The sequence below is a fragment of the Hemiscyllium ocellatum genome, chromosome 3, assembly GCF_020745735.1.
Source record: "Hemiscyllium ocellatum isolate sHemOce1 chromosome 3, sHemOce1.pat.X.cur, whole genome shotgun sequence".
Lineage (NCBI taxonomy): Eukaryota > Metazoa > Chordata > Chondrichthyes > Orectolobiformes > Hemiscylliidae > Hemiscyllium > Hemiscyllium ocellatum.
The window spans coordinates 22,235,938-22,250,331 of NC_083403.1; the positions used below are offsets into that span (position 1 = coordinate 22,235,938).

Below are 14,394 nucleotides of genomic sequence, written 5' to 3' on the forward strand. Positions count from 1 at the left end.
AGTTGTTCTAAGCAGGTGTAAAATAGATACTTCAGGAGTGATGCAGCTGACCCAACCACTCAGCTTTAAACAAAACAGAATTTACTTACAGACTACTGAATGAAACATAAACAAAAGAGAACCAAATTTACAACAACCCAACCTACGTGAAAACCCAATCGACTCTATCACAACTTAATAATGCTATTCCAAACACTTGCAACATCCCCAAAAACACCTCCTTGGCAAAAAAAAAAGGTAAAATCAAACACAGGTTTTTACAGGAGAGATGTCAGTGAGAGAGAGGATCAGCAGTTCCAAATTGTTTGCTAAAACCAAACCAAACCCTGAACTGAGAGAACTGGCCATTCCCCTTTCATTGTACAAGTATTTAAACAAAAACACTTAAAAGCTTTTTCAAGTAGATATTTCCAGACACATCAGAACCTCTGCCTTTATGACCCCTCTTGAAAAAAACCAAGGACAGAATAACCTTGTTAAAGGAGCATCATCATCACAGTGGCCATTGGTTTGAATGGTGCTATTAAGGAGCCTTGGTGAATTTCTGCGGTGAATCTTCCAGATGATAGTGAGCATCAGTGGTAGATGAACAAACCTTTTCAAACATAGACTTGGACTACCACTTGTTAAGCACTTGGTGGAATTTGTTAAATAGTGCTGTGAGGAAGGCATATGGAGTACTGGGCTTTATTGGCAGAGGAATTGAGTTCCGGAGTCCTGAGGTCATGTTGCAGCTGTATAAGACTCTGGTGCGGCCTCATCTGGAGTATTGTGTGCAGTTTTGGTCGCCATACTATAGGAAGGATGTGGAAGCTTTAGAACGAGTGCAGAGGAGGTTTACCAGGATGTTGCCTGGAATGGTAGGAAAATCTTATGAGGAAAGGCTGAGGCACTTGGGGCTGTTCTCATTGGAGAAGAGAAGGTTTAGGGGAGATCTGATAGAAGTGTATAAGATGATTAGGGGTTTAGATAGGGTAGATACTAAGAACCTTTTACAGCTAATGGAGTCAGGTGTTACTAGGGGACATAGCTTTAAATTAAGGGGTGGTAGGTATAGGACAGATGTTAGGGGTAGATTCTTCACACAGCGGGTTGTGAGTTCATGGAATGCCCTGCCCGTATCAGTGGTGAACTCTCCTTCTTTATGGTCATTTAAGCGGGCATTGGATAGGCATTTGGAAGTTATTGGGCTAGTATAGGTTAGGTAGGATTCGGTCGGCGCAACATCGAGGGCCGAAGGGCCTGTACTGCGCTGTATCCTTCTATGTTCTATGTTCAAGAATTTTTTTTATCAATAATATGTAGATGTATGTACTGGAGAAGCAGCAAAATCTGACCTTCACTTAAGAAGCAAGGAAAGGAAAATGACTGAATTGTTAGTTGGGGAGCACTTTGGGACAAGTGAACATAATTCTATTAGTTTTAAAATAGTTATGGAAAACGGTAGCCCTGTATAAAAGTTAAAGTTCTTAATTTGAGTAATGCAAACTTTGATGGTATGAGACAGGAACCATCAAGAATTGATTGGAGCATACTGCTCATGGGAAAAGGTGTGACTGGCAAATGGGTTGCTTTCAAAAGTGAGTTAATGGAGTTTAGAGGCTTAATGCTCCTGTTCGAGTGAAGGGTAAGTTTGGTAAGACTTGGGAGCAATGATGAATAAAGATATTGAGGCTCCGGTCAAGAATAAGAAGCAGTCATATATTAACTATAGACAACTGGGAAGTGAATCTCTTCAAGAGTCTAAGGTGTGTAGGAGCATTCTTAAGACGGAAATCAGAAGGGCAAAAACGGGATATGAGATATTCTTGACAAGTAAGGATAAGGATAATCCAAAGAGATTCCACAAGTACACTAAGAGCAAAAGAGCAACAAGGGAGAGAATAGAGTCCCTTAAAGATGAACAAGGTCACCTATCTGTGGAACCAGAGGAAATGAGAGTTACTAAACAAATATTTCATGTCAGTTTTTACTGTGAAGGAAGAAATGGAAGCTAGAGAACTTGGGGAAATAAACATTGATGTCTTAAAAACAATCCACTTACAGGAGGAAGTGTTGGAAGTTTCAAAAAAAAAGGTGGCTAAATCTCTAGGACCTGATCAAGTGTATCCCAGGATAGTTTGAGAAGTTAAAGAAGAAATTACAAGACCCCTAGCAGTGATATTTGCATCATCACGGATGAGGTGCCAGAAGATGGCTAACGTTATGCCTTTATCTAAGGAAGGCCATAAGGGAAGTTTGGGAACTACAGACCTGCACGTCCGACATCAGTGTTAGGTTAGTTATTGGAGAGAATTCTCAGAGATAGGATTTAAAAGAATTTAGAGGGGCAAGGACTGATTAGGGATAGTCAGCATGGCTTTGTGTGTGGGAAATCATGTCTATCAAACTTGATTTTGTTTTGAGAAAGTAACCAAAAAGATTGATGAGGACAGAGCAGTAGACGTTGTCGACATGGAATTTAATAAAACCTTAGACAAGGTTCCATATGGTAGACAGGTCAAGTTAGATCTCATGGAATTCAGGGAGAGCTTGTCAATTGGACATAAAATTGGCCTGATGGTAGGAAACAGAGGATGGTAATGGAAGGTTGTTTTCAGAATGTAGGCCTGTGGCCAGTGGTGTTCCACAGGATCGATGTTGGGTCCACTTTTGTTGTTTGTTTGTCTTTTATGTAAATTATTTAAATGAGAATTTAGGAGGCAAGGTTAGTAAGTTTGCAGATGACACCAATATTGGTGCTATAGTGTACAGTAAAGAAGGTTATCTAAGATTACAAAGGAATCTTGAATGGTTAGGTCAAGGGACTGAAGAGTGACACTTGGAGTTTAATTTGAGTAAGTGCGAGGTATTGCTCTTTGGTAAAATAAACAAGGTCAGGACTTATATAGTTGATGGTATGGCCCTGGGTAGTGTTATCGAACAGAGACTCCTGTTAGGTACATAATTCTTGGAAAGTTGTATCTCAGGTAGATAGGGTGGCTAAAAAGATATTTAGCACTCTTGCCTTCATTGCTCAGAATACTGAGTTTAGGTGTTGGGGTGTAATTTTGAGGCTGTACGGGACATTGATAAGGCCACATTTGGACTATTGTGTACAGTTCTGGTCACCTAGCTATAGGAAACATATTATTAAATTGAAGAGGGTTCAGAGAAGATTTACCAGGATGTTTCTGGGACTGGAGGGTTTGAGTTATAAGGATAGGCTGCGACTTTTTTCACTGGAGCATAGGCGTTTGAGGGGTGACCTCAGAGAGGTTTATAAAATCATGATGGGGATAGATAAGGTGACTAGCAAAGATCTTTTCCCTAGAATGCAGGTGTTCAAAACAAGGGTGCAATTACTGTGGTTCAAGGTTAGAATTTTATAATATACGTCCCTTGAGATCAGATTACACAATGTCGGTATGTATCCTCCACTCGATAGACTCCTTCTCATCTACATCTACACTGTAACGACCTATTTCCCTTTTCCTTCAAATGGTTTGTCTAGCTGCCCCTACAGACAGTAATTTAAGGTACAGAATTTGAATATTGCTGAAAAGAGGCATATTTTGTTTTGCCCTCAGGAAATTGTAAATAATACCAATGTAAAGGGCAACATCATATTATACTGTATGTGGAGAGAGTGCTCCATGTTGCCGTGGAAAATGTAGCAGTTAGATGATGACTGACAGTTAACTCCCAAAGTTTTTTGAGATATAGCAAATATTATACAGTCATAGAATCAGATCTAATGTGGGACACTGTATCTTGAGTTTGCTAGCACTGGCCAATTGCGTACAATGTGGTACCTTGCCTGTTATGAAAACTCAAAGAGCTAAATAATCCCGAGCATGCTGACAACTAAAAAAAAGTGACAGCCATTGCCTGATTTACTTCTTAGGGTACAGTATTTCCCATTCTTAACAAATTCAGGAAAAAATTTCTTTATCCAATTAGATTTCTTTGTAATAAACAATCTGGATAAATGCAGGTTTGCATTTTGGTACCACAAATAATGGCAGTATCTTGGACAATGTTATACAACAGAGGGACCTAGGGGTGCAGGTACATAATTCCATGAAGATTGCATCACATATATAGAGGGTGGTTAAAAGGCATTTGGCACCCTTGCCTTCATTGTTCAGTCCTTTGAGTATAGGAGTTGGTAAGCCAAGTTGTGGTTGTAGAGGATATTGATGAGGCATCTTCTGGAATACTGGGTTCAGTTTTGGTCACCCAGTTAGAGGAAGGATATTATGAAGCTGGAGAGATTTACCTGGATGTTGCCTGGTATGGAAGGTGTGAATTATAAAGAAAAGCTGGATAGACGACGAACAAATAAACCTAATAGCACAACATGACTTATATGCCATATATAAAGATGAGACATGAAGGCTCAGTTAGGGCGCTTGAGAGTTACAAAATTAGCCAGGAAGAACCTAAAGAGAGAGCTAAGAGGAGCCAGGAGGGGATGTGAAAAATCTTTGGCAGGTAGGATCAAGAAAAACCCTAAAGCTTTCTATGGGTATGTAAGGAATAAAAGAATGACAACGGTAAGATTAGGGCCAGTCAAGGTCAGTAGTGGGAAGTTATGCATGAAGTCTAAAGAGATACGAGAGGCGGTTAATGAATGTTTTTCATCAGTATTCACACAGGAAAAAAGACAATGTTGTCGAGGAGAATACTGAGATACAGGCTATTACACTAGATGAGATTGAAGTTCATAAACAGGAGTTGTTGGCAATTCTGGAACATGTGAAAATCGGTCCCCTGGGCTGGATGGGATTTATCTAGGATTCACTGGGATGTTAGGGAGGAGATTGCAGAGTTTTTGGCTTTGATCTTTATGTCGTCATTGTCTACAGGTATAATGTCAGAAGACTGGACGATAGCAAATGTCCCTTTGTTCAAAAATGGAAGTAGAGACAACCCTGGTAATTATAGACCAGTGAGTCACACGTCTGTTGTGAGCAAGGTTTTGGAAAGGATTATAAGATATAGGATTTATAATAATCCAGAAAGGAATAATTTGATTAGGGATAGTCAACATGGTTTTGTGAAGGGTAGGTCATGCCTCAGAAACCTTATTGAGTTCTTTGAGAAGGTAACCAAACAGGTAGATGATGGTAAAGCAGTTGGTGTGGTGTGTATGGAATTCAGTAAAACTTTTGATAAGGTTCCCCATTGTAGGCTATTGCACAAAATACGGAGGCATGGGATCGAGGGGGATTTAGCAGTTTGGATCAGAAATTGGCTAGCTGTAAGAAGTCAGAGGGTGGTGGTTGTCCTATCCACCCTGGTCCTGGAACTCCCTACATACGTTCAGGACACCACCCATGCCCTCCACCTCCTGCAAGACTTCCTTTTCCCAGGTGCCCAACACCATATGTTCACCATGGACGTCCAGTCCCTCTACACCTCTATCTGCCATGACCAGGGCCTACAAGCCCTCAGTTTCTTCTTCTCCCGATGTCCCCACCAGTACCCTTCCACTGACACTCTTATTCATTTGGCTGAACTGGTTCTCACCTTGAACAATTTCTCTTTCCAATCCTCCCACTTCCTCCAGACAAAAGGGATAACCATGGCCACCCACATGGACCCCAGCTATGCCTGTTTCTTTGTCAGGTACCATCTTCTGGAGATACAATGGCAATACTTCCCACCTCTTCCTTCGTTACATTGATGATTGCATTGGCACCACCTCGTGCTCCCTTGATGAGGTCAAACAGTTCATCAGGTTCACCAACACATTCCACCACGACCTTAAATTCGCCTGGACCATCTCTGACACCTCCCTCCCCTTCCTAGGCCTCTCCATCTTCATCCAAGAGGACCGAATCAACACTGACATTTTTTTTACAAAACCATCGACTCCCATAGCTACGTGGATTACACCTCCTCCCACCGTACCTCCTGCAAAAATACTATCCTGTATTCCCAATTCCTCTGCCACACTTGTTCCCAGGAGGACCAGTTCCACCACAGAACAAACCAAATGACCTCCTTCTTTAAAGACCGAAATGTCCCCTCCCACGTGGTTGAAATGCCCTCCAATGCATCTCACCCACGTCCCGCACCTCCGCCCTTGAACCCCATCCCTCCAACCTCAACAAGGACAGAACCCCCTGGTCCTCACCTTCCACCCCACCAACCTCCACATAAATCACATCATCCGCCGACATTTCTGCCACCTACAAATGGACCTCACCAGCAGGGATATATTTCCCTCCCCACCCCTATCCACTTTGCACAAAGACCATTCCTTCTGCGACTACCTAGTCAAGTCCATGCCCCCTAACAAGCCACCCTCCCCTCCTGGCACCTTCCCCTGCCACCGCCGAAATTGAAAAACCTGCGCCCAGACCTCCCTACCTTACCTCTGCCCAAGGCCCCAAATGAGCCTTCTTTATCCAAAATTTCACCTGCACTTCCAAACATGTCATTTATTGTATCAATTGCTCCCGATGCGGTCTCCTCTACATTGGGGAGACTGCATGCCTTCTTATAGAGTGCTTTAGAGAATATCTCTGCGACACCTGCACCAATCAAACCTTCCAGCCTGTGGCTGAACATTTCAAATCCCCCTTCCATTCTGCAAGCCCATGAACATCCTGGGCCTCCTCCATCACCACTCCCTCACCACCTGATGCCTTATCTTCTACCTCGGGACCCTTCAACTCCAAGGCATCAATGTGGACTTCATCAGTTTTCTCATTTCCCCTCCCCCACCTTACCCCAGTTCTAACCTTCCAGCTCAGCACCGCCCTCATGTCCTCTCCCACCTATTTGCTCCATTCTCCTCTATGACCTATGACCTTTACTCCCACCTCCATCCATCTATTGCACTCTCAACTACCTTTTCCCCAGCCCTAGCCCCAGCTCCAGCCCCATCCACACTCCCATTTATCTCACCAGCCTCATTCCTGATGAAGAGCTCCAGCCCGAAACATTGATTTTCTTGCACCTCGGATGCTGCAAGACCTGCTGTGCTTTTCCAGCAACACATTCTCAAAGGTTGATGGGAGATGTTCATCCTGAAGTTCAGTTACTCATGGTGTACTGCAAGGATTTGGTTTGGGGCCACTACTGTTTGTCGTTTTTATTAATGACCTGGATGAGGGCGTAGAAAGGTGGGTTAGTAAATTTGCAGATGACACCAAGATCGGTGGAGTTGTAGTCAGTGCGGAAGTGTGTTGCAAGTTACAGAGGGACCTAGATAAGTTGCAGAGCTGGGCTGAAAGTTGTCAAATGGAGTTTAATGCAGAAAAAAGTGTGAGGTGATTCACTTTGGAAGAAGTAACAGGAATACAGAGTACTGGGCTAATGTCAAGATTCTTGGTAGTGTGAATGAGCAGAGAGATCCCGGTGTCCACGTGTACAGATTCCTGCAAGTTGCCACCCAGGTTAATAGGGTTGTTAAGAAGGCATATGGTCTATTAGCTTTTATTAGTAGAGGGATTGAGTTTCGGAGCCAAGGGGCCATGTTGCAGCTGTACAAAACTCTGGTGCGGCTGCACTTGGAGTTTTGTGTATGGTTCTGGTTGCAGCATTATAGGAAGGATGTGGAAGCATTGGAAAGGATGCAGAAGAGATTTACCAGGAAGGTCTTATGAGGCAAGGCTGAGGGACTTGAGGCTGTTTTCGTTAGAGAGAGGGTTAAGAGGTGACTTAATAGAGGCATACAAGATGATCAGAGGGTCAGACAGAGTGGACAGTGAGAGCCTTTTTCCTCGAATGGTGATTGCTGGCATGAGGGGACATAGCTTTAAGCAGGAAAAAGGAAGGGAAAACCCTCAACACACAGGAAAGGAACACCCTAAAAGGACTCAGAAAAGACAGAAACATTATAATCCTACCTGCAGACAAAGGTAGGATTATACCGTCATCCTAAACAGAGCACAGTACACTGAAAAGGTGAACTCACTGCTTGCAGATACCAACACCTACAAACAGGTGGCGATAGACTGAAGTCCACAGCTAGAAATCCGTACCACAGCTTCATTGAAGAAGCTTCATAAATCAGGTGAAATTAACAACAGATCTCCAAAAAAAAGAAATCTGATGGATCCAACACATCTCGCTTCTATGAATTACCTAAGGTACATAAAGCAGGCACCCTCCTCAGACTCACAGTCTCACTTTCTGGCACACCAACATACAGACTAGGAATGGAACACTACCTAAAACTGAAATACCTAGTAGAAGACTCATGTCACTCCATCCACTCCACCCAAGAATTCCTGAACGTCAAAGACACCGAAATAAAAGAGGATGAAATAATGGTCTCCTTTGACATACCAGCCCTATTCACATCAATTAACATCAACCTGGCCAAAGAAACACTGACCACACTACTAGATGAACGAAGAATACAAACTCTATGACAACATCCTCAAGCTAGTAGATCTGCGCCACACTACCCACTTCACCATCAATGATAAGACTTACAAACAAATCAACAGAATATCCATGGGATCACCAATATCAGGCTTCTTAACAGAAGCAGTAATGTAGAGACTCAAATGAACAGCCCTCCGCACAATCTATCCTAAACTTTGGGTCCGCCACATGGAAGACACCCTTGTCATCACAATACAGAACAAATTAGAGGAAACCTACATCATCAACAACACCCTTACTGGCATAAATTTCACAAAAGAGGAGAACAACAAGAACAGGCTCCCCTTCCTAGATGTCACAGTGTAACAAACAGTTAATGGAGAACTGCAGACCAGCATCTATAGGAAGCAACACACACTGACCAGATATTTAACTACAGAAGCAAACACCCATAAACAGAACTGCACTAGGACATTAATTAAATGGGCCACAACACACTGCAGCACCCAGAAACTGTGAGCAGAAGAAAAATGCTTATACAGCGTATTCAAGAACAATGGGTGCCCGTTAAACACAGTCTGTCAATTCTTAAACAACATACCCAAACTAGCAGACAAAACAGGCCCAGAAACTCTCACAACACTACTGTACATCAAAGACATCTCCAAGATGACTATCAGGCTACTCTGATCCCTTGGCATCATGGTAGCCCACAAACCTACCAACACACTGAAACAGCAACTGATGAACCGAAAGAACCCTACACCAACAACCAGCAAGATTAATGTCATTTACAAAATACCCTGCAAGGACTGTAACAAACACTACATTGGACAGACAGGTAGAAAACGAGCCACCAGGATACACAAACACCAACTAGTCCCCAAAAGACATGACCCACTATCACTCCTATCCTTACATACAGACGAAGGAGGACACCACTTTGACTGGGACAACACATCCATCCTAGGACAGGTTAAACAGAGACATGCACGGGAATTCCTACAGGCCTGGCATTCAAACTAGAATTCCAACAAATAACATATCGATTTGCACCCCATTTACCAACCTCTGAGAAAACTAATCAGAAAGGATATCACCCACCTTAACAAACCAAGGCACACAAATAGAAAGCGGAACAGAACACCAGCACTTCACAGGAGGCTCACTGATGATGTTAGCATGGTGACAAAACGTCTGAAAACAAACCTTCCAGCTCAGCGAGCAAATGTATAACCTGAACATACCTTTAAATTGAATGGGATAGATACAGGACAGATGTCAAAAGTAGGTTCTTTACTCAGACAGTAGTAAGGGTGTGTAATGCACTGCCTGGAACAGGTGTGGAGTCGTCAAGATTAAGGGCATTTAAATGGTCATTGGATAAACATAGGATGATAATGGAATAGTATAGGTTAAATGGGCTTTAGACTGGTTTCAGAGGTTGGCACAACAGAGGGCCGATGGGCCTGTACTGCACTGTAATATTCTATGTTCTATATCCTCTGTATTCCGAAGTTATATTTATAGCACAAAACCAGATAATTCATTATGAGTGGTCTAGCCTGCTTTTCAAGCTCGACATCTTAAACCTATGAACGTAACTTGCTATTCCTTTGTCTCTCATTTAATTATCTACCTGCCCTGAAATGCATCCCTGCTACTCACCTTAACAATGCAGAACTAAATTAATTGCCAATATTGTTTTACAAATAAAGTCAGGAAAATGATATGCAGTAGCACAACAATGCAGCTTTAAATATCCACGTTACTTATTTCAAAATCAGTTTTGAAACTAGTCAAGCTTTTACTTCAAAAGATCATGTTTGTACAGATGATTACTTACAGAATCAAATGATACTCCAAATAATAACCTGATCTTATGAGGATAGTCTGTAAAATTCTAGGTTTGAGCCACAGTAACAAAAATTTTGACAAAGAAGAACCTTATAGAATGTGACCTCAAATAGACAATATTAGAAAAAGGCTGAGAATTTTGTAGCAAGTAATTGCATGACAGAGACACAATGCATATTCATAATGTGTTGTGGAGTTATTTAGACTTACCACATGTGGCTATCAGCATTCTGGGGACCCAGTTTAACTGCATCCATAGCTATCTCCTTACCTGGAAAGGATATTGTGAACACTTTAATTTTTGCTGTGTTTACAATTCAACAAAACTGGATTTACTCCAAAAAGGTGTTAATAGAAGTGAAATGCCTCAAAGTCAACACTTTTTGTGGTTAATATTGACCAGAAGCTGAGCAGGATCAGCAGAATAAATACTGATGTTACAAAAGCAAGGCAGAGACTGAGAATTCCTCAGTGAATAACTCATCTATTAACTCAAATCTATCCACCATTTACAAAGCTTACCAATACTCACCAATTCTCTGAATAAGTGCCATTCCAATAACATTTAAGACGTTTGGCATCATCCCAGATGGAGCAACTCACTTGACTAGCATATCAGCTATTTTCAATGTTTGGCCTCTCCATCAGGAATGCACAAGAAGAGTGGATACCAAAAAAAAAATGCACCAAAGCAACTTGCAAAGCTCCTTCTACACCTCTCAAACTCATAATATCAACTAAATCAAAAACCAAGGATAGCAGACATCTGGGGCACCACCACTTGTAAATTCTCTTCAAAGTCACACAGTGTCCTAACCTGAAATTATACCACTGTTCCTTCACTGCCACCAAGTCAAAAACAAGGAATTCCCTTTCTGGAAACATTGGGAATGCAACTACACTAGATGAACTAGGTGTTCAAGATGACAGCTCACAATCACCTTCTCAAGGGTAATGGAGGTATGAACAAAATTCTGGGCTTGCCAATGACATGCACATTTCCTGAAAATATAATGAATACAGGCCAGGTTAAACCATAATTTCATGAACTGAATACGTCTTTAAGCACAAATGGGCCATATTTGCTATGTTTTGCTTGACAACAACACTTTTTGAGAATATGGAGTGTAATAGGATAGAAATCACTGTTGTAAGAGAGAGAAAGGGTAATCAAATTATAATTTTCATACAGAGGTAGCGTGTTCCCTTTTGTAGGGAAGAACAGAACGAGTGGACATTAATCTCATGGTCAACAAGAAACTAATTGGGAGTTCAACTGAAACTACTTCACACAAAGATAATAGACAATAATATGGAATTCGCTACCAAGGAGTGGTTGAAGTAAATAGTACACATGAATTAAGGGAGAGCAAGACAACAATGAGGGAGGACGTAAAGTAATATATTTAAATAAAAAAGATTAAAGGAGACTCAACTGGTTTAAAAATACTACCATTGACTGGTTGACTTGAATGGCCTATTTATGTTCACTATACCATAAAGTATCGGAAATGGGGTAGGCCATTTGGCCACCAAGCCTGCTCTGCCATTCAATGGCATCATGGCTGATCCAACAGTCCTTATGTCCACTTTTCTGCCTTTTCCCCATAATCCTTGATTCCCTTATCTATTTCATCTTTAAAATATACACAAGCTCAGCCCCTACAACTCTTCGTGGTAAGAAGTTCCAAAGACACCTAATCTGAATATTGAATTCTCTTATGTTATGTTCACTATTTCTTAGGGAATATTTTACAATGAGGTAATTTATTAATTACCTATGCAATAATTGACAGTAATAAACACAAAGTGGCAATTTTAGAAAATACAAATAAACCAGAAGAAAAGAGTAGTAAAAAGATAATGAAAGAATAGTAGTATAATAATCAGGGTAATTTTATCAAATAAAATTAGATTACTGTTGGATTGCAAGCCAAGCCCTTCCCTTTAATTTCTATTTCTTGACACACTAAAAACTACATATGAAGTGGAGCCAGCACCTTTCTTGGTTGTCAGTCACAAACTTAGTCCCTAAAGAGCGGTCATCATTGAGCCTTAATACCTTGTTTGTAGACATAATACACTAACGGGGTCTAACTAGAGTCTTATAAGGATTCAAATCAGCAAGGTAAAAACAATGACTGCAGATGCTGGAAACCAGATTCTGGATCAGTGGTGCTGGAAGAGCACAACAGTTCAGGCAGCATCCAACGAGCCTGATGAAGGGCTTTTGCTCAAAATGTTGATTTCGCTGCTCGTTGGATGCTGCCTGAACTGCTATGCTCTTCCAGCACCACTGATCCAGAATCTTATAAGGGTTCAGCATAACCTTCTTGCTCTTGTACTGTATGGCTCTATAATAAAGCCAAAATGTTGTATGCTTATTATTATTCTCCACCTGTCCTGCCATTTTTAATGACTTATGTACATATATACGCAGGTCTCTAGTCCTACATACCCTTTAGAGTAGCACCTTTTATCTTGTGCTGCCTTTCCATGTTCTTGCTACCAAAATATATCACCTCGCACTACTCTGCATTGAATTGAATTTCAATACCTGCGCAGTCCACCATAAGACCACAAGATGTAGGAGCAGAAGTAGGTCATTCAGCTGATCAATATTGCTCTGCCATTCAATGAGCTAATCAGACAATACTTAGTTCAATTTTCCTGACCTTCCCCACCCATAGCTCTCGAATGCCTGACAGATTAAAAATCTGTCCAGCTCAGCACAAAGTACACTGAACGACTCAGACTTTATATATCATTTCTCACCTCTGTCTTAAATACGTGACCTGTTATTCTAAAATTATGCACTCTGGTCCTAGATTCTCCCGCAAGAGGAAATATCCTTTCCACATCTATTCTGTCGCGTCCTCGAATAATCTTATATATTTAAATAAGCTCATCTCTCATTCTTCTAAATTCCAACAAATACAGGTCCAACTTACTCAAACTCTTCTCATAATATAATCCCTACATATCTGGGATTAGTCTAGGGAACCTACTCTGGACTGTATCCTCTGCCATTATAGCCATCCTTGGATAAAGGGCCCCAAAAGAGTTTACAGTATTCCATCTGTGTTCTGACCAATGCCTTGTTTGATTTATACCCTTAATGGTAAGGTCCTAGGGAGTGCTGCTGAACAGAGACACTTTGGAGTGCAGGTTCATAGCTTCTTGAAAACGGAGTTGCAGGTAGATAAGATAGTGAAAAAGGCATTTGGTATGCTTTCATTTATTGGTCGGAGTATTTGAGTACAGCAGTTGCGACGTCATGTTGCGGCTGGACAGGTAATTGATTAGGCCACTGTTGGAATATTGTGTGGAATTCTGGTTTTCCCTGGAACGTTGGAGGTTGAGGAGTGACCTCGCAGAGGTTTATAAAATCATGAGGGGCATGGATAGGATAAATAGACAAGGTCTTTTCCCTGGTGTAGGGGGAGTCCAGAACTAGAGGGCATACATTTAGGGTGAGAGGGTAAAGATATAAAAGGACTGAAGGGGCAACTTTTTCACACAGAGGATGGTGCTTGTATGGCATGAGCTGCCAGAGGAAGTGGTGAAGGTTGGCACAATTGCAACATGTAAAATGAATAGAAAGGTTGTAGAGGATATGGGCCAAGTGCTTGCAAATGGGACTAGATCAGATTGGGATATCTGGTCGGCATGGAAGGGTCTGTTTCCATGCAAACATTTCTATAATTCTACTCAGGGGCAAAGTGTGGCACTAGAAAAGCACAGCAGGTCAGGCAGCATCCAAGGATTAGGAGAGTTGCTGTTTCAGGCATAAGCCTTTCATCAGGAATGTGGTAGAGGAGATGACCTGGGGGTGTGGTGAGAGAGACTCACTGAGCTCATTGTGGAGGAAGAAGGAGAACATCTTCAAGGCAGGCATCCTTGGAAAAGGCTTTGCAGTAAGGTTATAATGACTAGGAGAAAGTGAGGTCTGTGTTCAGAATCAAAAATGTGGCGCTGGAAAAACACAGCAGGTCAGGCAGCATCGGAGAAGCAGCAGAGGCAACGTTTCAGACATAAGCCCTTCATCAGAAATGTGGGTTATTCATTAGTCGGGGTAAATGTAGAGTAATAGGGCAGGGGAATGGGTCAGTGTGGACTTGTTGGGCCTAATGGCCTGCTTCCACACTGTAGGGATTCTATGATATGAGATGTCCTGACTGTGTGAAGGCAGATAGAATGGGTGGGAAG

The 14,394-nt window shown here is 41.7% G+C and overlaps 1 protein-coding gene across 1 annotated transcript in view; it reads right to left on the bottom strand.

Annotated features, from left to right (window-relative positions):
- LOC132831058 (regulator of microtubule dynamics protein 2) overlaps window positions 1-14,394 on the bottom strand; it is a 131,408-nt gene that overhangs the window by 52,798 nt on the left and 64,216 nt on the right. Inside the window, exon 4 of the mRNA XM_060849113.1 lies at window positions 10,396-10,456. Within this exon, the coding sequence (XP_060705096.1) occupies window positions 10,396-10,456 (61 nt within the window). The remainder of the gene's footprint in view (window positions 1-10,395; window positions 10,457-14,394) is intronic.